Raw genomic sequence first — 25,851 nt, forward strand, 5'->3', positions numbered from 1 at the left:
ATAAAATTATTCACTTCCGTAATGAAGGTATAAATTGTAGCAAGTTGTAAAACAATTGTTGCCAATGTTCAAGTCCTCTCTTATTCTTCAAAAACTATTGCTAAATTAGTCGAGAAAAATACTTTCATGAAATTTTTCATGTTGTTGTCGTTCCTAACCGCATTAAGTAGCTGCCTCTGCTAAGAAAGCATAATATTTACATTAGGTTTGATTCAGAAGCACGAATAATTCTTATGATCCTTCTTGCGCAATAACACATAAGTATTTCAAATTTTTAATACCGAGCCCGTCCACCCGTTGCGAAAGGTTGCAGTTTAAACAAGTCACAATAAGTTGACCATGTGAAAAGATTGAAAAACTTTGCAAACAGATTTTTATAAGTAATCAAAACCTGGTCGGATAAAACGCGTGGCGACCTGAATATCCGAGGCTGCTTTGCCCGTAAAAGTTTTTTTGTGTGGCATATGTATGTATGACGTACATATTTTTAAACGATGCAATTTCCAGCAATAAACACCGTTAAATGTCATATTTATGGCATGAATGTGACAAAGCAGTTTACTTCTCCATTAGAATTTAAGAATGGCACTGTCTTTTTACTGGACTTCTTTTTTTATTAAAGCGGTTAAAGCCCAATGTTTGTCCACATGTAGCATAACGTAATGATGTAGCCAGTCGAATGAAATGAAAGAATGGAGCTGTTGAAAAAATGAAATGAGAAACGGAGAAAAGATGGTAAAATGCTCTAAAAAATTTACCATCCCTTAAAACGCCTGTCGTAAAAGTTGCGTAAATAAGACTTCCACTCGCTTTTTCGTTCACCAGTTCATTTCTTTCTCCACAAAAGCTTATATCTTATCTTTCGCATTATATTTTATTATTCGGTTTATACGGGGGTGGCATTAAATTAAACGTTTGAAAAACACAAAAAATTAGTAGTAGTTACATTTAATAGGTACTGTTCTACTTAATTTAAAAATAATTAATGGTTTATAAAACAAGGATTATGTGCCTCAAATGCATGCGACTGCTGTCGCTCCGTCTCCACTATCGTCGTTCTCATCGCCGGAGGACAACTCCTGGTCGAAGTGAGAGGGTAGAGTTGGTTCCTCCTCCTCTTCCTCCTCCTCCTCCTCCTCTACAGATGGAGAGGGGGCACCCTTCTTGCGGGCCATAAACGCGCGCCATAGCAACGTCGATTTGGCTGGAGTGGTCGTTGGTTGACCACCCCGTTTTCTAGGAGATCCACCAGCCAACTTGTGGGCCTTAGCAGCGCGCCATCGTATGGTCCGTGCGGATGGATTGGACGTTGTTTGACCACCTCGTATGCCGGTCAATTCACCAGCCCTATACTTGCGGCTTTTTACGGCGGCTGGATGCATAGATGCCCTCGCTCGAGTCCGAGGGGTCACTCTATTACTGATCAAAGCCACCAGCATTGCAGTACTTGGGCATTGACTATGAGCTACATTTACCTCATTGCCCCTCCCACAATGGATGCAAGCATTGGCCCTGAACCACATGGCACAACGATTGCGTGGAATCACATTACCCACCGCACCAATAGTGAGTATTAGATACCAAGGGTGATCTGATTGAATTGGGGGATTGTTCAATCGATCAACCCGGCTTTCAATGCCACGTGGTGTGCGAACCACTGCAAAATCTAACATGTTGTTGGCATGAAGTGGGTTTCCTGTCACGTGGGTTGGAGGATGAGTGACTGTCCCATCTGCACGGGTGACACCCAATTGCAGATAGGATTCTACCTGCATCCCAATATCAGCAAAACGGCGCTGGAATTGTCCATACATTGGGTCACTTGGGGAGATGTTCGTGTCCCCAATAGCCACCCATATGGTTTTCTCAGACGCGTCAAAAGGACTGAACTGCTCAAAATGGGTAGCAGTTGCATTGAGTTGCAATACTTTGTGCGCTCCTTTCGCTGAATTAGTACCAACTTGACCGGACTCATAATGTAATCCGACCAAATGGCAGGTGTAACCACTCCTAGTTAGAGTAGCAGCCACCTGCCTGTGATCATCTTCTTGCAATGCCGCATTGTGGACATTTGTTGGTGGTGTACAGGTCACACTCGGATCCGCAAAGATTGCTACGCCATGTGCACTTAATCTGGCTTGTCCTGGACATGGGCATGGAACATGGTGCAGATGCCAAGTGGGAAACACACTTCGTAGAAGTGTGTATTGTTTCAACCCACCTCTACCGTGGTGGGTTTCAGTCAGCACAATTACATTAAAGCTTGTGCTGGCTTGAATTGCACGAAGCTGGGCAGCTTTCGGAGCAGTCAACCCTTGTAGATTGATTGCACAAATTTTGAAAATAAAATTTACCATTGAAGTGGATTTGGAGCACAAATATAACCGCACAAAGCAGATACTTATTTAAAACCGCACAAAGCAGTTTTTTGATACCGCACAAAGCAGTTTTTTGATACCGCACAAAGCAGTTGTTTATTAATAACCGCACAAAGCAGTTCAGAATTACCAATGTGTAAGATAAATCTAAGAAAAGAACATATACATAAAATTAACTAAAAACTAAGCTGATGCGAAGGACGACGTCAAACGAGGATCCTAAAACAAAAACGATGATTAGTTGTAATTAATATAAATTCTTTGCTAACCTAGCTTTACTAATTAAATTGTTTAATATTTACCTTAACGGAATACACCCTGTTATGGCGAAGCATCAGTGCCGAACCGGAAACTGAAGTATGCCGTTCTGTTAAAGGAGGAAAAAATTCTTGGGGATTACTAGAATTTAGCTTTACTATGGTATGGGCCACCCTAGTGGGTCCCTTCCATTTTGGCTTCATATTCATAGTTTGTACTTCCATTGGGGCCGCCGTGCCTAATTTCACCCTTATACGATTAAATTTCTCAAATATCCCACATCAAAGCCCCCTACCACTATTTTGACCCCCTCCGGTCCAAATAATTTTTTATCGAATCCAAAAACTATACAGCACGTCACACTCCCAAAATACATTTTCCCACCAAAATTTGGTCGAAATCGGTCAACGCGTTCTAAAGTTATTGCAAAACAGACGGACGGACATGACGGGTACGCAAACCCTGGTTCGGGATAAAACTTGTAAAAAAAACTACATTGCTTACCTTCGAGGGGAAAAAAATGCGAAAAGTCGAAGAACAACGAAGGCCGTCGATCAACCTCGATAATAAGCCTAAGAAACCATTAATTTGTTCTTATGCTTTGCTAACCTGGCTTTACTTTTGCTTTAATCAATTGATTTCAAAACTTACCTGTGACACCACGAAAGAAGACCAACCTCTGACGACAGTGACAACGATGGGAGGAGATGATTTTGAACACTCTACAAAAATACACGAACTATTATTATTAATTACTGTTAGTGGCTAACCAATTAATTAATTGTTTATTAAATAAAAATTACCAAATTTATCTTTCGTGAGAGAAAAAAATCTACCCTGTATGATTGGAAAGAGAGAAATGAGTGAGCGAGCAACGTTTTCTGCGAGCGAGCAACAACCACCACCGCCACTGCTGTTGCTCGCTCACTCATTTCTCTCTTTCCAATCATACAGGGTAGATTTTTTTCTCTCACGAAAGATAAATTTGGTAATTTTTATTTAATAAACAATTAATTAATTGGTTAGCCACTAACAGTAATTAATAATAATAGTTCGTGTATTTTTGTAGAGTGTTCAAAATCATCTCCTCCCATCGTTGTCACTGTCGTCAGAGGTTGGTCTTCTTTCGTGGTGTCACAGGTAAGTTTTGAAATCAATTGATTAAAGCAAAAGTAAAGCCAGGTTAGCAAAGCATAAGAACAAATTAATGGTTTCTTAGGCTTATTATCGAGGTTGATCGACGGCCTTCGTTGTTCTTCGACTTTTCGCATTTTTTTCCCCTCGAAGGTAAGCAATGTAGTTTTTTACAACTTTTAAAGGTAGGTTACCAAATTTCATTATTATTATTATTTTTATTATTATTATTATCATTATTATTATCATTATTATTTTTGAATTTGCAGATGGGAAAGTATAACCACCGCGTCACGGTAAGTGGACTCCCATTTGGGAGTGCATTTACTCTGACTGTTCCAGGAGTTGGTGGTGGAAATCGTGGCGGCGGTGGAAGGCGTGGTGGTGGAAAAGGCGGTGGAAAACGTTCTTTAAACGCTAAAGTGCCAATTCAAAAAACAATTCAAGAGTTAGCAACGGTTCTCATATTTTACATTTTAATTTTATTATAGAAAAAAATAAGAAAAATCAGCGATGCTGGCGTTGCAAGGAGAAGGGACACTTCGGGAAGTAAGCGAATTCGTAATTTATTATGACAAACTTAAAATGCCATATCAACTTTCTCCATGAGGTCTAATTAATTTTTTGATTTCAGTGAATGCAATTATACAGAAGAAGAAGCTGCTGCCAAGAAGGCAGAGTTTTTCAAGAAGAAAGAAGAAAAAGCTGCTACTTCTACTTCTGCTGCCGCCTTCAAACCGCCATTTGCGGGGTGGAAACCAGGCTTCGTTATGCCGACCCCACCCACCAATCCCAATAATATTGAGATGAATTAATGTCTTAATTTCTTCCTATTGTATTAGATTCTCGAATATTTTACTTAGTTCGTTTTTTTACTAATAAATGAGACATTTTTTATTAAAACTTTACTGCCCTCACAAAAGCTAAAGAACGAGTGAGAAACAGACTCTGTTTTTCTTAGAAACTTGTTTATTGTTACAAATAACCATTCCCTGTACTGCTCGTTGGAGTTCCCAGCTGTGGGTCATGAAATAATTCCGTGGGCTCTTTTCAATTTGCAAGACAATTACAGTGATAATGAGAGCATGCTTAAATAATTTGCTTTCTCCTCCACGGATAATTCAACTTAATTCTCATCCAGAGTGCATATGGATTTGATATAGACGACCATGATGGAAGTTTAGGATTGGGGACCTAATTACCAACGACACTTACATTCCACATTGTGTTTTATAACATGGCCCAAGCCTGTCAGCTCATGGCCCAAGTGCTCATAAATTTTGATTATTTGTCTCAAACACAAAAGGAATTATATTACTTTGACAGACGTCTTAATAACGACACCTTTTGTTCAACTTTGAATTAAGTCTGACATAAATTGATCAGCCAATTTTAGGAATAGTTCAACCACCAGTCACAATCTTTAGTGGCCATATTCGTGTACGTCAAGTTTGGTTTTTGTAATAGCCATGATATCATTTACATAAAATCAAAATTTCACAAGCTTCCTGTCTGGCTGTGGCGAGACAACAACTAAATAAATGGGGACCAAAAGTACACCTCTTTTGGTCTGCATGTAAAACTGTTATCGCAACGATTTATTTTTATGACAACAGTTTTGGATACCCTGGATTAAAAACAGCCCTGGAATTTAGAACAAAAATAAAACTGTAAAATAAACGTTCAATTTGTTTGCAAGCTTTGTTTGCAAACGTTTTTCAAGAAATATTCAGGTAACCACACACAATTTCCAAATAAGTGCAAACAAACAGAAACCTAGCACCCTTGCAGTAAGTTGTATATAAAACAATCCAAGTTGTACATGCTGTTGCTTGGTTTGATTGTAAGCGGTGGTGAAGAGAGCTTGAAAAACCACAATGCGATAGGTTTTGTACTTAAATTTTATTTTTTGTTTGCACAGAACTACAGATTTTTTGAGCATATAATGGTCAAGTAAGTGGCTCCAGGTTTTCGTGGGCTGCTTTACCAATGCAACCATTCTCGCAATCTTTCATCAAAGTACGTTTAGCTCTTTGGTTTTGGCAGAGTTGAGAACAGGAGCGTTGGAGGTGCAAGAAAATTCCCCTCGTCGTCATAATTCGAGAGAAGTACGGCCGCCATCAGACGACGAGCGAGTCAAATGCTTATTGTGACTGAATCCAGAGACATAAGTGCTGGAATATGTAGTCAGATCACGTATGAATTTTGTTTCCGGTCCATGCACCTTCTGGCTTGAATTGAATATGTACAAAGAAACTTTACCATGACTTGATTCCATTTCATTGATATCAGATCATTTTCCCCGAATCCTGTCTCCAGAATACATAGAACTGAACTCTGGTCCTTGCCAACCATGGGATTTGATTGAGAAGCATGAATCACTTTCCTTCTAAAGTAATAAAATATAATGCACCACTCTATTTAGGTCGAAAGAGCTAAACAGTCGAATTTCGCTTGATATTAATACTTACCTACATACTTAATTCCATTATTATTATATTTCAAATTCAAACTAGTTCTGAATTCTAAATTCTGGGCAACAATTATCTGTCAATCATTTCTGCTTCGTGGTTTCAACTAAAGTTAGTCTACATGTAAAATAGGAATACGTATATTTCTATGTTGTATATTTCTGGGAAAATTTTTAATCCATTCGAGCACATGTTAAAATAAGGAATTAATTTAGACTATATTTTATTTTACCTATTGATTGACATTGTTTAACAGCAATGCGACAAATCTGGTGGTTAATTGCAAGTAAATAAAATGCGTTCAGTACGATACAATACAGTGTAGGCGTACAGTCAGTTCTGACTAGTTCAGAGTGACCCCATAGCGTGAGTATTTACGACCGGAGTACGTGTATTCATGACTAATTTCTCGGGCAATAACTTATCCAACAATCTGGTCGAAGACAGAGAAAGTCGTTATGAGCTCTAGGGATGGAAAGCATTAATTATGTTGTGAAAAATTAATGCATTTTCCGTTCATTTTCTTGTGTAATGACTTTCCCTTTCGTTCCCATGGTTCAAAGTCTGCTCGACCCGCAGCAGTGGCGAGGTCTTGCCCGCACTTAGGACGATTATGCATGAGATTAGATGTACTTGTACATAGTTTAGTTCTAGTTTAGTATGATGAAAATAACAGGCCAAGGAATATCCTTAATTTATGCCAAGGCGGATATATGCATGTATTTATAGCCAAGGTGGTTATAGATTGGGACTTTTTATGACGTCGTAATATTTTGATGGTTAAGAAAGGGCACATGGCGTGTGTTTTGAGCATCATTTGCTGTCTAATGATGGTGCATTCTTCAATGAAGATCGGATAAGCGATATAAGCTCCTTTGCTTTCTTTCACTTTTATGTACGATTTTAAAATCTAGTTACGACTCGTTTTTTCAATTGTAGGGATTTTCATTATGAAATAAGATTGGATTTCTAGTTGACGTAGATATATGCCCAAAGTGAGCATATACTTCCACCATGATTGAGAGAACATAAGAAACGAGGCGGCTTAGAATTTTCATAAATTTGAAAAGGACGAAAAGTGGTGGCAGAGTAGCACAAATGGTTTGTGAGTTTGGTGATTAGCCACAGAGAAGAAACTTTGTTGGTTGGTTGCAATAGCTTTCGGAGGAGAGTTTGTGGTCCTGAAATAACTTTTCTCAAGACGACCTGGCCCAGTTTCCATAAGACGCCAACACGAAGGGAAAGTGCTTAGGTAGTCGCTGGCTTTCTATTTACTTAGCAGGCGTAGCAGTGGGGAAAGTAAAGACTCATAATGGCCGCTCCTGCTTTCACTAACTAATGGAACCAATTTAGAAGTTTAATATAAAGAGATTTGTGCTCTTTGCCTACAATTTTCTCCTTGCTTTCCCACACTACTTATGAAATACTTGCAAAGAAGATGACGAGGTTCCTTCATTTACTTAGGTTGAACATGTATTTGCCGAGATTCTGGGTCAATGCAATTCGATATATTTGCTGCGCGATGATTTGCTTTTACAGCTTTTTTCAGGAAACGGAGATTTTTAGTTTTTCAACAACTTTTTTAAAAAGAATTGGTGTAATTGTCCTATCTGTACAGTACTATGTACTTATTATTACGTATATTTATATATATATGTATGTACATGGCATTAAAATACTCCCTATTTTGCATGTAGGTATTACAAATACCACAAGCAAATGTGCATACATACATAATAAAAAATATTATTGGAAAACCAACTATTGCCCGTGGAAATGCTCCAGTGAGAAATTTTCACTGAGAATTATGCATTTAAATGATTTCTCTTGAATCTCTCTTGGAGCTTTCTACTTTGGCAACATCAAAGCATAAAGTTGGTGGCTGATGGATATCACATAATGTTGAAACAGTTCATAAAATAAGAGAGGATTATTTTTAAGCAGATTTTCCCTGCCTGCAAAGTAGTCTTTAAGAAGCTTGTTCATCAAAATAGAAAGCAGAAAGGTTGGCTTGCATAATGCTTCATTATATGCTGCCGTAATCACGAGGAGAGGATTATACGTCCCACCGGTCACCGTCTTTTTCGTTTCATTGAATAATTAATTGCCTTCATCGGCTCACGGCATTCTGGAATTAGGAACTAATAGTTGGCCATGGTTCAACAACGCGATACGTCGTGGATACATATATACCTACGATTTTTCAATCATGTTTTAATTCAGAAATGTCAGTTGAAAACAATCCTATTAATGAAATTACTATTCTATTTCTGTTGTTCAAGAAACTACACGTACAAATATGTAGCAAATTAATATTTTGGGACACACAAGCAGCAACTTTTAGTATATTTAGTAGGAAATTAATACTTTAATGTACTATCGCCGTTGGGCCTGGTTGTGTCCTTTTATAAATAGTCTGACCACCCCGTGTGGTACAAGGATATTGTATTTTACAACGTAATATGTACACTATTATGTTTCTTGGACCTACATATGAATGAATGTAAATATGAATTCTGAATTAATAGCCGTTTTATTGATAGCTGATAATTGTTTTTCATGTTGGGTAGTCCTTGTTTTAGCACAAATTGAATTACTTATCAAAATAAGTCTGGGTAGGTTATGCAGTACTGGACAAAACAAAATCCTTTAATACACATACATAGATATTTGTATGTCCATATGTGAATGTGCATCTACTTACCAGGATGTCTTGGGATTAGATTCGGTTTGGCTAAGGTTTGACAAATCAGCACATTTTAATTTTAATAAATCATATCTAAAACAGCCATTTTTTATCACACTTATTGATTTCAATGAAATTCAAATTCAAAGTCATGAAGATATTATCTTAAACCTCGGAATTTAAACATGGATTTATAAACAAACAAATTGTTATACATTACTGGACATTATTTTGGTACTGTGCATTCAACTTATTTTCACACGTCTCTAACGTCTTTTTTTGTGACTCATCTAAAACCAAATTCGGCGATTTACATGTCAGTCTGCTCCGCATTTCACTCATTGGAAGGAATCAAATGCATACGCATATATTGTTGAGTTGAGGTGGAAGTGAAAATTTGGAAATGTTGGGTGTTCACCATAATACAATCATGTCTTTATTATTTATTGAAGAGAATGACGGGTAGAGTAGAGTGATCAAAGTATGGCAGGCGAGCCCGTGGCAGTGTCATGTCAATTTTTCTATGAAATCATAATGATATTCCTGCCTTCACATTGAGTGAAGGGAGTCCAGTTCAATTCATCGCACCGGCTTCAAGTAATGTAATGCTTTCATCAACCATGAATCAATAATATTCCGCAGTTTGATTCCCAGATAACCTTTCCGCTCTTACCTCCACACTCGTCGGGGCGCAGGTGTGGAGACTGCCAGTCAAAGAAGAATGCAAAGGAGAACAACATTACTTTTGCATCCTTAACACGAGATTTTCTTAGTTTGCAACTAGTTATGGTTTGCCAACAAATGCCGAAATTGAATAGCGTTAAATTTCATTGTTTGTTGTGATGTAAAAATCAGAGAGCAAGTCATGATTACGCTGCTACAATTCATATTTATGTATGCGAGAGGTGTGGAATAATTTGATACTGGTTTGTTTGTTTGACGTACACGATGCAATGTGTACAATGATTTAATCGAGATTAGTTTGATATAAGCTTATTGTTATCAATCAAATGTCTGCTATCTCCTCCATCATTAAGTCAACTATGTTATCCTCCATCCAATCATTATCTCATGTGAATTGCAATTGGTTTATGGAATGGAACAAAGTGTGTCCAAATAATACAATATTTTAGCTCTTTTCAAATACCAACATGAATAACAAACATATCCTGTGCCTGTCTATTAAAACGTAATTATTGATGCCGATTTGCATCTCAAAGTGTTACAATGTGTATTGGCATAACTTGCATGCATTGTAAGTCGCGTTCTACCAGCTTGACAAGAAAATTTGGGATTATTACTATACTTAAGCTCCGATGCTAATCAAACAGCAAAAAATTTAGACCAAACAAGTTTTTTATTTTCCCCCCACTTTAAATCCTATTCCAAAACTCATTCATTTCCTCTGGGTAAAGCAACTTTGTGTGATCCAGTCCACCGGTTGGGATGGTTCGATCGAACATCGCAATGGGATCAGGTGCCACCCGATTTCAAATGATTGCAATTTGTTTTCCTCCGTGTTGTGTCCCTTATGCATTCTCCACTGTCTCAAAGTAGTCGAGCATTAACGTACAAATTGCCCTTGTGCAGGGACACGGGCACAAGTTTAATTCAGTTGTTCCCATATTATTGTCCTCTATTGTTCCAGTCCTCTAAGTGCCATTTCATGCTTCCACAACTTGGAGAAAAATAAACCCCACTTGATATTTGATGGGGTAGAGGAAGCAGTAATATGTCTGTGTACACGTAAAGTCTAGGCAATGGAAGGTGCTCCACGAGGTTGGTGGGAATGTGAGACGAAACTTTGCGAAAAGACTTAATAATAAATGACGGGCACCGGATAGAGCAGCTGAGACTTGAATTATAGATGGATTGAAGCAGTTTGATTGTCATTGCGTACAGTTTTGAATCATTTGATGAATAATATCATTTCTTTCCCTGGTGAAATAGTTCCTTTCCTAATTTTATGTAATCCCTGTAGCAAACTCCTCAGACAAGGCAGCTAACTTACAAATACATTGAGTTTGCTATTTATGATCGATTTATGAAAATTGCACAAGAACTTGACCAAAATGTAATGCGATCTTTAAATGGATTTTTTGAAATGTGCTTTTACTTACAATTAGAGCTAGTCTGGAACTGGTAAACTAAATGCGTAATTATTTAGTTGCTGATCTTTCCAGTTAAAGTTCTACAGCTAAGATTACATTAGTTATATAATTGTAAATTTTCTTGAGATTATCAGTGAATTGTGTACCTAAATAATAAACAGCATGGTTAGTAGAATTGGTATACTTGCCAAATTATGTCTGGTTGTAGAGATGCTGGTTTGTTCAAAATTTTCTTCTCGAGAATATTACACAATTGTCATCAAACTAATCACATGTCATGGTCAAGCAAACCCGCCTCAAATTACGACCACTAATAGGACAATGCCACATTCGGCCCAGTGCGTAATTATAATTACGAGTTAGTGGTTGTGATGATCATTGCAAACTTTTTGTTGTTTGGGCATCAATTTTTTTATTAAACTTTTGAAATATCGTCCTTTTGAATCCTAGTTGTGATTCAATTTAAATTATACAGCCATAATTTGTAAGAATACCATAATTGAGACAATTTTTGAGTGAAATTACTCCTGTAGGAAGTGGGCACGAGAGAAGTCATGCGTTTATAATTTGGTAGATATGATGATATTATCGCTAGTTGGTGGTTACATCGTGCTCGATCTCGCTGTTGTTGATCATTGCTGAGTGTCGTTAGTTCTCAGAAATTTATTTTTTTGTGCAAAACCAAAAATTCAAACAAACCTGCTTCGTCGAAGATGAACAGACAATGAATGTTGTTCACTTGCTCATGACGTATAGTCTCGTATATCACGAAGGTTATCTAAAGCCATGTTCATTTGTGATGCAGACGGAAAGAGGCAACTCTTTATATGGAATCAGATTGCGAATAAATTGTTATGTCGTGATGGTGCTTCGCAGGTATTAGACTAATTTCGAAATAAATACAACAAAATTTGAGCAAAATCTCTGAATAATGATGGGCTGGGTAATTTATGAGGGCATGGACTACAATTGTGGACGTTTAATGATTTTTTAATGATTTGGATCACTGGCTGATTTCAACATGTGAATTATTGAAGTTTGAGTTAAAAAACCAGGATTTCCTTTGGGCTTGAAAAATTTTCATTTGACTTTGAATTGTCTGATTGCTGATCCTGGTTTGTGATTGCTGATTGAATGAGTGGGCACAGGTGCATGGTTTACAAAAGTTTAACTATACAACTTTCTCAGGTCATCAAAACAATGACCGTGCAGGTAGTTACGGAAAGGATTGTCGGATTGGACAGCAGCAGTAACACCATCATAATGAATTATGACAATATATGGTTATGGTGGATGAATAAGGTATAAATTCAAATAGATAAAATTGTTCTTTCGAGTATGCAGTGGTTGCTGGTTGGCTGTTTTTGTTTGATGATTCACACTGCTGCTTACACTCATAAAATGGAACAATGATAACTCGCTCCTATTTAACATAAACCATTTTCCAAAACACGGATACACTTTTGTAGCGGAAGTTTACACGTCACAAATGTCAAGTGGTCCACATGATGTGTGTTTTAGTTAGTTTCCGAGTTTCTGATTTTTTTTGTCCAAGTAAGGTCAGAGACGTAAGTGTCCTGGTTTGGCAGCAGTTGATTAGGCCGTTATCATACCTTTCCAATGATAAAAGCCACTTAGTATACTCCTCGGCAAAACGGCATGACGGTATGCCATTTTAAAACTTTGGGGCAATATAATACGCAAAATAAATTGCACTTGTCAGTTTGTGAGATGAACCTGAAGTAAGGTTGAAGCGTTTAAAAGTTTACACAGAGACAGACAGTACGTTCACATAAAGTAGCCTCGGTTTACGATTAGCTTCCTCAACTTAACAAAGGTGTCATACACAACAATCCTTCATCCTGGTGGATACTATCGTCTCGGTTGAGCGTGCCCATTGTACATACAAAATTATTGCATTTTCAATTGTTGAATTTTATTGAAATAGCAACATATAATAGTGCGAATTTAGGAAATTACTCTTATAGTTACATTTATACCAACCTAACTTTGGTCGAACATCACTATGCCCAACTTTAGTTAAAACTTTATGTGTTTTATTTATGAAGCAAACCAGGATAGTAAAAGTTCACTACTTTTTACACACATTTAATATGCACACGGTGCACACTAGTCAAAATCATAGAATTAGTCGCAGTATACTTAAATATATTTTTATAACTAGGTAAATATATTGTTTTCTCCAACAAGTATATTGCAAAATTGCAGAATTAGGCAAAGAATTTAGGGAATACATATCATATTATTTTAACTTTCTAATAGTTTGACAAATGTGGAGGCCAGAAATTCTTCTCGCATACACATTTACGTGTATTTGAAGAATCCTTTTAATCCAACTCGCCTCGTCTTCTTCTTCTTCATGCTCGTAAATACATAAATAAGAAGGAGTAGCTTTTAGTGCATTGCAAATAGTAAACCGTAAGTACAATTTCGAAAGCATTTTATCATTTTCTCGCCTAGACATAAGTATTTTGGAATTCCATTGAAAGTAGAACGCATCCGTCTCCGCTTCACTCCAGCCAGTTTTTTTCCTTCCTCGGGTGCTTCACGTTTCCAGTTATCGTAGTAAAGTCCAAGTCTGAAGTGAAGTTTACTTCTATTGAATATAAACTGTTGTTCCTCGCACATTTGAACCACCGCAACGCGAGGCAACCTCGTTCAAGTCGTTCATTGTAAGTTTCGGTGTAAACTACGTAAATCAAAAGGAGGGTGGGGATTTGAGAAGAGTTTTCAAGACATTTCAAGAAAGCAATAAGAAAATGGGTGCAATACTTACTTTATTTCTTTCTTTAAATGTGGACGGAACAATATATTATTTTATATGATATCGCATCCCTTCGTGATATTTCTTGCTTCCTGGGTTTCGTCCAGGGGCGAACATGATTTCACCTTTCTCTCTCATTTTCCTTTCCTTGGTGAATACAAAAGTAATGATTCCTACTCACGAACAAAGCGGAACCAGATAAATGGAATAAAACGAGGAATTCTATTAACTGAGTAGAACAGGATGGCACTGGTTATTCTTTAGTAATCTTGCACATATGTATATGCGTACCATGCAAGAGCCCAGTCCTGGTTTCCAGTTCTAAATGCAGGACAGCCCTATTGATTTCCACCATCTAGGTTTTCTTAGACCAAACAAATGTTTTATAATCCTGCAACTGGACACACGGCGTTTGGATGGCCCTGAACGAACAAAATGCAGACCTGGGCACACAGAACAGAGCAAAGTAGTGTCGGTTCGGTTTCGTTTTCCTTCGCAATGATTTATGCATCGACTTTGCCTTGGATGCCTTGGCATCTACAATGGGAAAATGACATGATTTATGGGGATGTCCACCATATTATTGAGCTCATCTCAGGCCCCACTAGCGTATAGCGTAGAATATCTGCGTTGTATATGCCTCGGTCGCCTCTATCCTATCAAACCACCCAGCAGTGGACGAGTGGAAAGAAAGCAGTGCTATTATTTGTGCTGATCCGATGAGTGAAATGAAACCAGACGAGGCAGGCAAGCAGGGTGACTACAATTGAGCTCATACTTCACCCAACTCGTAGATTATTATTGTTATTATTATGATTATGATTATTACTGTTATTGCCATTTCTATTCACAATTCGGAATCTAGATCGGAAATCGAGTAGTTTCTTTGGATTGGTTTGTGCATGCCTCTATTTATTAAGATAAGTCAGGCCACGCCATTGTCATTCCATTACTTGGGATGAAATGCATTACAGACATTTTCTCACCACCCAGGACTTTACTTATTACACATTCGACATGTAGAGAGATTGCATTCTTTGGCATCAAAACTTGCAGAAAATTGCGTAAGCAGGGACGTGATTTTGGTTTCTGATTGTGCTTCTGAGCTAATGAGTGACCAATGTAGTATTCATACATACTTCGTATATACGCACAATAGAAATATCGCACAAAATTTCTACAGACTGGGAGAAAGTACACAGTACAGTGTTAGGTCGATTTAGACATGTTGGAGTACGTTGTCCTAAGTATTAGCTACATAAATACATAGATGTATGTACTTTTTAATGTGTAAATTTTTCAAATTGTTCTAAATTGCCCTTTTGTATCTTGCAGCTGAGAACGAGGTCCGTGACGACATGGCGCTCTGGAGGAGAACTTTCACTCTACTGCTCTTAAGCTGCAAAATGAAAAACACCAACACCACCATGCCCGTCTTAACTTTTATTAAAAACAAAACATGAAGCAACATAAACACACAGTGCAAATAGTGTCATTCCCAAGTAGAAATAATATCCAGCATAAAATCCTTCACGTCATTGTTCAATAAAAAAATCAATGCGAAAGTGGCAACGTTGTTTACAAAGAAATGTTGGAAATATCATAGGAATGCTCTAAACTTGAAGTTATGAATCATAAATATAGCTAACATTAAATACAATTAGATTAATTATCTTTGTGGTTATTCCCACCTAACATTCAAGTAAATACATACAATAATTGTACGCCTTCTGCAAAATTTTTGAATATAACGAGCACTCCCTGCATGTTTGCAATTGCAAGTTACAAACTCATTCCAAAATACGTAATTTTTGGCACTATCTAACTCTGCCAGGAAAATGCAGCTTGCCAAGACAGTCGATTTCACTTAAGTTCAAGTTCAAATGAAACTATAGTCAAAACAATAATCCACAAAATCTTAAGCTCCCCAAAGGAACGTCAGTATACATAACTTATGAAAAATTAGTAAATAATGAATTTGTAGCTATTTTCTTCAACTTTAGTTTATCACTAGTAAAAACCAAATATTGACTTTTGCTAGTTTTTGGTGCAAAACGGGAAATTCTAGAATAAGTCAACAACACATTAAAATATGACCAAACATATATTATTATGATAAGAGCATCACGTGTAAGAAAACTTATCTAATGATTAATTAATGACTACTTAATTTAATTTAGGTGTATAATAGCAATCTTGTGTGCAGACATGTGTATGTACATATGACATATAGCATATGAATTTTTAGTGTACTTATATATAAAATATGGCACAAGGGAATACATAACGTATGAAAGTGCTTGATTTGGCGAAGGCACTTTACTTTCAAATGATCTTATTTGTACACAGGACTCGGAGTGGTAATTTAAATTGAAAGCATGATCTGAAAATGCGAGTACAGAATGGTTTTCATTGTAAATATACATAATCAAGGATACATTTACGACATACAGGGAGGGACATTTTAGAATAATGATAAAAAGTAAGTAGGTGAAATTGGGGTAATTACATACATCATATTATACATACTTCCCACCAGTTTATCATAAAGTAATTATTTCTAAGTAGAACATTAAGTAATTATAAAATATGATAGAGTAACGTAATAATTTATCGAGGAAATGAATCTCCTGCCCAGTTTGCTTTCCAACTTTTGAAGTTTCATCAAAGAAATGACGTATGGAATTTGCATTTACAATCGATGATACAGTTCTAAATCATGTTGGTCCTACAAAAACTCTCTGAACAATTCAATCGAGAAATTCTCCCCGTTCCTCAGTTACGTAAGTGCATGCTATTGTTTTAGGAAATTAACTATTGAGGATTTTAAAATTCTTAAAATTTGCAACCCAATGCATATATACATACCTACCTAATTACTTACATACACACGTAAAACCCACCCACCTCAGAATTTTTATTTGCAAAATATTATCTTGTAAGCTTGACAATTAAGAAACCATACTAAATTATTCCTAAATCTTGAGGCGGTATTTTCTCCAACAATTTATATACATATATAATTATTATTCTCAATTCGTAAATCCAGTTTTCACGAAAATATGCTTCCTAATTCGGTCATAAATTTTAATACCTTAGTGCAACCAGTAGCATTGCAGAGTTAACATGCATAGATTGAGAAATAACTGCACAATCACTATCAATCGCCTAAAAATGGTACCAACATGATTACTAAATTAAAATATGACCTGTGTAATTTACTTACTGATCACATTCTACTAAACAAATACAAATCCAATTTCAACTGAAAGGTGAAACTTCAGAAATCTATTAAGACTGTTTGGTGGATGGACAATTTACTTACATAAACTTGAACAATACACTTTGTAGCTGTTTAAATACTTATAAATGTATTGTCCTCACACCTCTGCGCTACACTTACATACAAATAAATATATACTCTGTAGCATTAAAAAGCATTTAAAAAGCATTTAATTTAAAATTTTCTCACTCGAGAAAAAAAAATGCATGAATGATGAGTGGATTTGGCAACAAATTGTCTGTTACTATTTATCAACAATATATATGACAAAAGAAATATAGCATAGATTTATATTTAGTAGGTTTCACTGGCCATGAGAGAATGTATGAAGGATATATTTACAAAGATTTATTAGGAGATAATTAACTAATTGCTATAAATAATTACTTGCTCTACTACTTTTAGGATTGAGGGCGTAGGTTAGGATGGGGTGAGTGAGTTGCCGCTGTGCCCTTTCACCGCGATACGCGTGTGACTTGGTCACAGTTTGGTGCGTGCAGGCAGAACCAGCGTGTAAGTACAATTTGGAATAGGAAGGAAAGGACATCCTTGCGAATGCGAATGCCCGAAAGCCTCTCCTAAACCTGTAAAAAGATTAATATAATTAGCATCTTTATTAATAATATTTAGCATTATATTTAAATTCGTCTTCGTCGTTAACACTTATCGTCCATGATAATACGTAGATAGTCGTAGTTGTGTTGAGCTATCAAGGCATTTTTTGTTATACGTATGTTAATTTCGTCCTTAACCCACCCTCAATAATTTTTGAGAAATGATATTAACAAAATACAAATTGTTATCTTACAAACTTATTATGAGGGTATTCATTATTTCTTCGTATCTGTAGTACCGTAAAATAGTTTACGAAGAAAAAACAAGGGGTCAGGTTTAGTAAAAATCGTAAGCGTAGTAACGAGAAAATCTTACGACGCTTACAAAATCTCGTAAGCGTCGTAAGTATTTTACGATACGAAGAATACTAAGGATACGAAGAAATAATGAATACCCTCTATATTTAATTGAATGAGTTTGACTTTTATAATCTTTAACGATTGAATCTCAATCTTATGTATCAGACGTCAACAGGTCATACATAAGTATAATGAGACACAGTGAAACGTGGCGTTTACTCATTTATAAACTTTAATTGTAACCAAAAAAGTAAGTAACTGACCAAACTGGACTTGCTGAGACTGTGAGACTAAATCGAAACTGGGTGAAATTGGCCACCATCATCGACCAAGTAAATGGTAAATATGTAGCCCATTGCAAACTGACCAAACGATCAGAATATAATTAGTCCGAAAATAATTTGACCAAATCGTATTGTTTTATACTTGAGGATTATTTGTGTTACATTTATTACTTTAAATCTCAAGGGTTTGTTATGCATTGTTTCTTCTTGCTCATTTAAGAGTTTATACTGTGTAGTCTAAATACAATCGATATACTGTTAAATATCAAAATATTGCACAGATCATCCAATTAGGAGATCATTTAAGTATTCTACAAAAAATCTAAGAAATTAAAAAAGGATAATTTCCTTGTTATCTTTTCTTGGAGTTTTTATGAGTTCTTCTGATGATGGTGAGACAATCTTTCAGTAGGCTGTTCATCTTACTTTCTACTTTCGCCCCGAAAGTGAATTCTTCACGTTGAGACGTACACTTGCTCTGAGAATGAGCGAGAGCCGTCTACAGTAATCAACTAAAAGTTTTGCCCCCTATATTTCTTCATACATATTAAATTTTCCTATTTTACGACTTTTAATTGTTATCTTTCCCCGACTTTGCTGATGTTATAAGGATTATTACTTATTTGTGTCTACTTTCACAATTTTGTATACTTTCTTCTGGCTTTCTTTCCAGTTATGTAAATCTAACTAAATACTCTAAAATCTGCATATACACATAAATATCAAGTATCTATACATAAGTACAATCCAGATTTGGTTTATTTAATAGAATAGATAAGTTTCCTAGATTGTTGTTAAGTTAACTTTTCCCAGGACGGTCAACGTCTGGGTGAAAAGGGTAAGGTGATAGCCTCATGTAAATAGTCCCAATTCCATGCATTTAAGCATCAGGTGTATACATCATAATAATAATATTAAGTACGGTAAATAAAAATTAATTTCCACCCAAATTATTATTTGGAGTTGTGCTATTAAGATAAGTAAGCAAGCTTTCAAGAATAATCCAGGCATCCCTCAATAATTAGATGCATTTCTCTCCAAGAAAATGTCATGTTTAAAATTATGTAGCTTAGTTCAATTGAAAACTCGTCCAAATAGCTGAGATTATAGTAAGTGCGAAAGGAGGCACTTTGGGCCGTCCAAATCGTGTCCCAATCGCTGCAATTGGTTAATCAATTATCACTTTATGACAACATCTCTTTCTGATTAATCTCCAGAGGGAAAAAAGAGAAGTTAATACGAAGACTTACTTTTGTTACTATTACGTTACAAATAATGTCCTTGCATAACACTTCTCCAAAGGTCTAGCCAAATCACGGTCGAGCCATTAGTAGTAAAAGTAGTGGACTTGTAGAGGATATTTTGTATCATAGGAAAAAGCACGATTCCTACATACATTGAGTACCTTTTTCAGATGAAATCATTATGCTTATTATGATTACCTACTTAACTGGGAGTAAATCAGAAAAAAACTCAAACTAGAAAGCTTAACAGATACTACTAACCTAGACATTTAAACCTTAAAAAACCCTGACGTCTCCAATTTATTCAAATTTATTCCTACTCGAACCTATCCAACTTGAAATTTTACTAAAAACTCACAACCAAATAAGCTAACTATAAAATTTCAAGATTACAAAGAAAAGTGTAAGATGAGGGCAAGCACGTGCCTGTTGTGTACAAAACCACTTGGCACAAATTGTCAAACTCTTTGTGTGAACCAAGTATTAAAAATATAATTGGCAACCACCGAGCCCCACAATTCATAGATACATAAATACTTACCGATGGAGTAAAGTTTAAACTTTAAACTTTTTCAAGTTAGTGCATTTAAAATTGTGTGTAAATGAGTTTTAGGCAATCAATGGTATTACATACATACTTGTGTAGATAAGATATAAATATGTAGCAGCAGGGATGCACCAGGAGTTTAAAAGTCATCAGAAGCTTTACAGCTGTAAATACATATATATAAAAACTGTTCATATTTAATTAGCATAATTTTAAGAATTATAGGCTACTGCGAAAATTCATTCCTGTTTTAAATCACAGGGTTCAAAACGTTAATGTATCTACAATCCTCCAAGAGGAGAGATTTGGGAAATCCACCTGATAAGAAATGTACATACATACATAATTTCTGCATTTAATAGCATAGCATAAAGAATCTAGTAAATAAACAGGGAATGGCACATGAAAATAATGTTGTTCCATTCATTAGCTGGTAGATAAGCACTCATTGTTGTTGTAACTATACTAAAAACTAACCATGTGGATTGATACCTCTTTCAACCGAATCAGATGTCTGTAGTCCTGTTACCCATACTCAGCACAAATAAAGCTCGCTTCAATTTGTTTGGTATGTAACAAACAGACTTTATTGTTTAATTAGCGAATTCTACTTTTCTAATTAGCGAGGCTTACAGGCGTGTCTCAGTACTTTTCGTGCGTGAGGATTATTCGTACGTACGTACATACGTACCAGCACAGCAAAAGAATATCACTGCTGAGCATTTTATCTGTGTAAAAAGTTTAATTGCAGAATACTTAGGATTTGGACTCTTCTTTTGATGGGGTGGGAGTCAGAAAGGCATATCCAAAGGGAATTTACACTGCTAATAAGAATTTTTTCACTACTTTCAATTGCATCCATGCCGCTTATTAATTTGCCAAGGACTTTACATTTATCATGAATCTCTATCGCCATGAGCTAACTGAGGAGTAGTTCTTTAATTTTAATTTTGGTGCCTGCTACATGTAAATACAAAATACATACAATAAATAATTTTGGTATCTTGGATAATGCAAAAAATAATTCTCAATCACATTGTCAAATTAAACAAGTGCTTCTCAAACTTTGTTCAAACTGCTTTCCTTAAATATATTTATCTCAACGTACATGTATTCAAGTCAACTTAAAATTATTTACCTCAATTCCGCCGTAATGAGTCATTTAATATTTATGTTCCACTGTAATCATAGCCTATCATATCAAAGTTGCTTATTATCACAAACTTTGTGGTTATTATTATTTCAACATTACGTAAGATATTTTTACTCAAGGCATACTACAAAATCGATTTATGCTTAGTTACATGTTTTTGGTATAATTTTAAATTTCCGAAATCTAACTCGTATGGTAAATATTAATAAATAGTTACATATTTAGTAAAACACGGTAAGACAAGAAGCCACATAAAAGTGTTAGTAAATAGATTTGTGTAGTTCTCTGTTTATTGTCATCATTTGCATAGAATTATCTAACCACATTTAAATTCATATGTATTAGAGTGAAGGCTCTTTTAGTTCAAGCAGCTCGTTTTGCACATACAACTTAACAATACTACATAACCGTAACTGTAACAGAGTTCTTGTAATCATATAAACCTCTACATGTGTAATCAAGTACGTTTCATTCGGTATAATGTGACATAAGAGTTTCATCTTCAGTCAACAGTATGAGTTCCAATTAATCGTGTAAATATTATTATGTACGTAGAAATAAATCTAGTACTTTACCGTCAAAAATGTCATGTCTGTCGAATGCTCAATTATTTACTTCAAAAACTCACCAAGCATATATGAAGCATTACAAATTATAGCATACCATGTTCTTATTGGTATTTGACATTTTTCGCGTTCTATGCAGAAATGTATTTCATCTCACTGGGCTCAAACTAAATATCCCTCTTGAAGTTCTGGTAAGTTTTCTCAAGACGAATCACACACTGACAACGAAATCAGCCAATAAATCAATTAAATGACACGACAAAGAAACTTTGATGATGAAATCTAATTGCTACCTATATAATAATTATCCATAATTTCGCTATCCATACATTGTTTGCACAAATTTAATTTGACCAAAAAAGGTTGGAGTTTCATTCAGCTGCCATCAAAGCAAAGCGTTTGAGTAAAAAAAGAAAATCTTTTACTTGGCAGAAATAAATCTTGCATATATAATTTGCACGGATAAAGTTGGATATGACCAAACATTATTTATTCACATTATACATGTGCCTATTTACTAATGAAGACCCCGACAGTTTAATGAGGTGAAGTAGAGGGTTGTAAAAATATGTAAAAACTTAATTAATTAGTTAAATTAACAATGCAAATTTATTTGATTTGGTTTAATTCACCGCAAAACAAGTTTTGCATCTTGTCTCGCAAGTGTTAGGCTGATTTTGCATTGTTGAATCCATTAGGATTTGTAATGACAGAGTTGTCTTTGGAATTTCCTGATCTTACCCATAAAAATCTATAAAATATTAATTTTCCCAACCTTAAATCCATGGAAGGTTCCGCTTTTTGTGTATTTTAGACATTAATTAGTGATAATTGCATAATTTGAATATCTAAATTTCATGATAACCAAAAATCATAGGATATCATGGTTCAAAATGGGCAAGCAAGTCCCAAGGTTGTGTATCGATGTTTGTATATTACGCAAGCCCAAACCAATCCAAGTGCATCCCATCATAGCATCTTACACATAGTTTTAAATGCGTTGCAGTTTCGAAAGCAACGCTTCTTCTGTTTCTGGTTTTCCAACCGAAACGAAATGTAGTAGAGTTCATTCTTGCGTTTCTTTTGTTAAAAAGTCAAAGGTTTCATGGGATTTAAACACCCGAAAAGAATTATGTGACTGTCTCCAAGTTATGCAAGTATTGTCTCCTCATTCTAAATTGTCTTATATTTTATCGCTGTGTGTATATTATAACGAATGTTAGGTTGAACTTGGTAATTCAAAGTAATAAAAAGAAGCTCAACCAAAGACATACAGTTAATTAGGCTATAAAAATATTTTTAAAGTATTTTCGTAAATATCCAAACTAATTTTAATCAATAAATAAATCGTCATTATTATCAATAAAGAAATGCTTTTAAACACGCAGGCTTCATATTCATGGCATGAAATATAATGTAGAATATTCACGGTAAAAAAGATTCTGTGTAATATTAAATTATTCATGAATATGCAACGCCCGATGGCAAGTAGTTAAGTTTTATGACTGCCACTTCCGGCCATCGAATTTTTCTGGCTCTAATTCCCACTACCCGTTCAAGCTTAGAGTTTGTGGTCACGGAAAGATTTTTACCTTTTTGTCTGTAATAAAGGTGCTGGGGAAGTTTTTAACTATCCTAAAATCTGGTAGTTTACACAGCTCGGTCGTTATCAAAGTTAAATAAGCTGTTAATCAAGGAGCATCAAAATGGAGCATGGCTTGCGATGAATATGTGCAATTGTTGAATTATAAATTGTAATAATCTCACTTCCTTAATAATTTTTGCACTTTGGTTAAACATGTAGCCATAAATTGGGTTCTGCTCAGATTATTTGCCGACAAAGAAGTTTTCTTTAACACGGTGAACGGTGTGATGATGTTTCTGGAATAGTGTAGACGTATCTACATACAGCCCAGATAGCCCACGTATTTACATACATATTCACATGTAGTTTTCATAGTCTAGAAGAAAGTTTTAACCCATTAATCGTTGTTGGCTACAACATTTTGAACATACAACAGATTTTCATATTTGATTTTATTTGGTTTCACTGATATTGCAATTAAAGCGCATCATGTGTTGATTGCAATGATATCCGTAGTCGCCAGAGTCCAAACGGACTCCTCTTCTCTTCGTTAGTTTGAAAACCTGACGTTAATTACGATTTTAGTTTAATTGCTCATGAAATAAATCTTGTTGGTCATTACAACTTTACCACGCATCATAGGAGTCCATTTTCAATTAAAATTATTATACAACAATTATGCCCAGTAGTTTGACAGAATAACGGTGATGATTTAATGAGTTTAAATTCTATGGCAGATCAAGTAATCACAAAAAACACCTTTCGTTACTTTAAATAATTAATAATCATATAATGAAAGGGTTTGAAATTAAGAAATGTCATGTGAAATCTAAGAATTTTGTTGAAATTTTGCGCATTTTATTAAATAACATGAACTCTGCAGACTTGACTATCGATTAAGGGACCATGCATATTTATTTAAAGTTTATATAGCAATATTCAATAGCGATGCATTTATTTTACGTATGAAAATTATCGTGCGATCATAGACTATAAATATTTATCTTTAAAAACAAAATTTAAGGCTAAAATTGTCATCCTGGCAGAATCATACCAAGAAAATTTCTATGTAGATAAAGTGTTTCTATGTATCTCACTTGATGATGGTCAATAAGCAGTCTTTGCAACGAACCAGATATGGCTGAGGCAACATTTCATATACTGTTGTACGTAAGGTCACAATGCTTGTTTGGCCAGCATTTAATGCTACAAAAAATGGAGCTAATCTTTATATCGGAGTTCACATAGTTGACCTCTGACACTTGTCTATTTTTGATTCTGTTCTTGCTGCTCCCCTTTGTACTTGTACATAATCCCATTTCTCACTCCATTGTCTCAAGACGTCGTCTTGTTCTATTGCTCGCAATTGTTGGTGTGTGAAGATGATCCATTGTTTGAAATGGTGCTTTGCAAATTTTAATTTGTTTCATCGTGCTCGTCTATTCCATAGTTGGGTTTGGTTTTGTATTACAAGTTGATTTAGTTGATCATCCCATTTTTAGTGACACTTGAGTGAGGGGCAGGAACCGGGTTTGATTTATTCTCGGCAAGATAAAACAAAACGACAACAACAAGAAAGGAACAAAATAATAAGATCTTGAGCGAGCGTTCAAATAATTCATCATTATTTATCTGACAGCTGAAATTTATGAACCAAACACCGCTCGATTCCTCCCTGCTCAGCCAATATAAAAAAACTCGGTCGGATGTTGTGTTGTGGTGGCGAACCATGAACCAAATCAACGTCCACTTTTGTGGCCTTTGCCAAACATCACGACACCAGAAACAACCCTTGAGTGCAGTTCCTTAGTCTCTTGAAAATACGAAAATTGAGGCATTTGCTGCATTAAATAAAGTGTTGATTGCACCATTGGATGGCTGCAGTTGGCGATCACCAAAGAATAGCGACCATGAAACTATTCAAGTATTTGAATTGTAAAAGTTTTTCTACAATAATTGTTATTCGTCCGACAAAGTATGTATGGCGTGCAAATGCGAATTATTTACATATTTACATGTACATGTAGGAAAAATCCGTCCTTTTTGATGTGCACATACAAATATGTATGCAGCACAAGAATGAAATTGAACCCCAACTTTAATCTTTCAACTTAATTGAAACGAACATCTCAAGCTATTTGAAATAAAACGTTCGCCTCCAAAAATCATTTTAGCAACTATTTGTTATTTCGTTTACGATTTCTGTAACTTTTCTCATATTTTACAACGTTGCACAACGTTACCAATTACCATCATTCCATAAAACACTTTACAATTCGTAGAGAACATTATTATTTGACGTATCTCGCATATTATGGGTAAGTTTCATTACTTTTCTGGTCGTGGAAAGTTTGCGTTACTCAACTCATTAATTTATGTAAATGGAAAAGCATTGGAATTAAGCTAATAAAATCACAGAGTTCGTGTCTCAGAATTAATTTCTGAAGCCATT

General features: G+C 35.5%; 1 protein-coding gene and 1 long non-coding RNA gene across 3 annotated transcripts in view; both read left to right on the forward strand.

Annotated features, from left to right (window-relative positions):
- Positions 1 to 15,493, forward strand: part of LOC110842880 — a 191,621-nt gene extending 176,128 nt beyond the window's left edge. Inside the window, exon 6 of the mRNA XM_035848647.1 lies at positions 15,159 to 15,493. Coding sequence (XP_035704540.1) covers positions 15,159 to 15,221 — 63 coding nt within the window. The 3' untranslated portion in view covers positions 15,222 to 15,493. The remainder of the gene's footprint in view (positions 1 to 15,158) is intronic.
- Positions 3,844 to 4,673, forward strand: LOC118434642. Of its 2 annotated transcripts, XR_004834168.1 has the most exons (3): positions 3,850 to 3,955; positions 4,040 to 4,319; positions 4,405 to 4,673. It is a non-coding gene; the product is annotated as an uncharacterized LOC118434642 (long non-coding RNA). The 2 variants fall into 2 exon arrangements; XR_004834167.1 differs by having other exon boundaries at positions 3,844 to 4,319.
- Positions 15,494 to 25,851: the final 10,358 nt, after the last annotated feature.

Source organism: Folsomia candida, unplaced genomic scaffold (assembly GCF_002217175.1).
Source record: "Folsomia candida strain VU population unplaced genomic scaffold, ASM221717v1 Fcan01_Sc002, whole genome shotgun sequence".
NCBI lineage: Eukaryota > Metazoa > Arthropoda > Collembola > Entomobryomorpha > Isotomidae > Folsomia > Folsomia candida.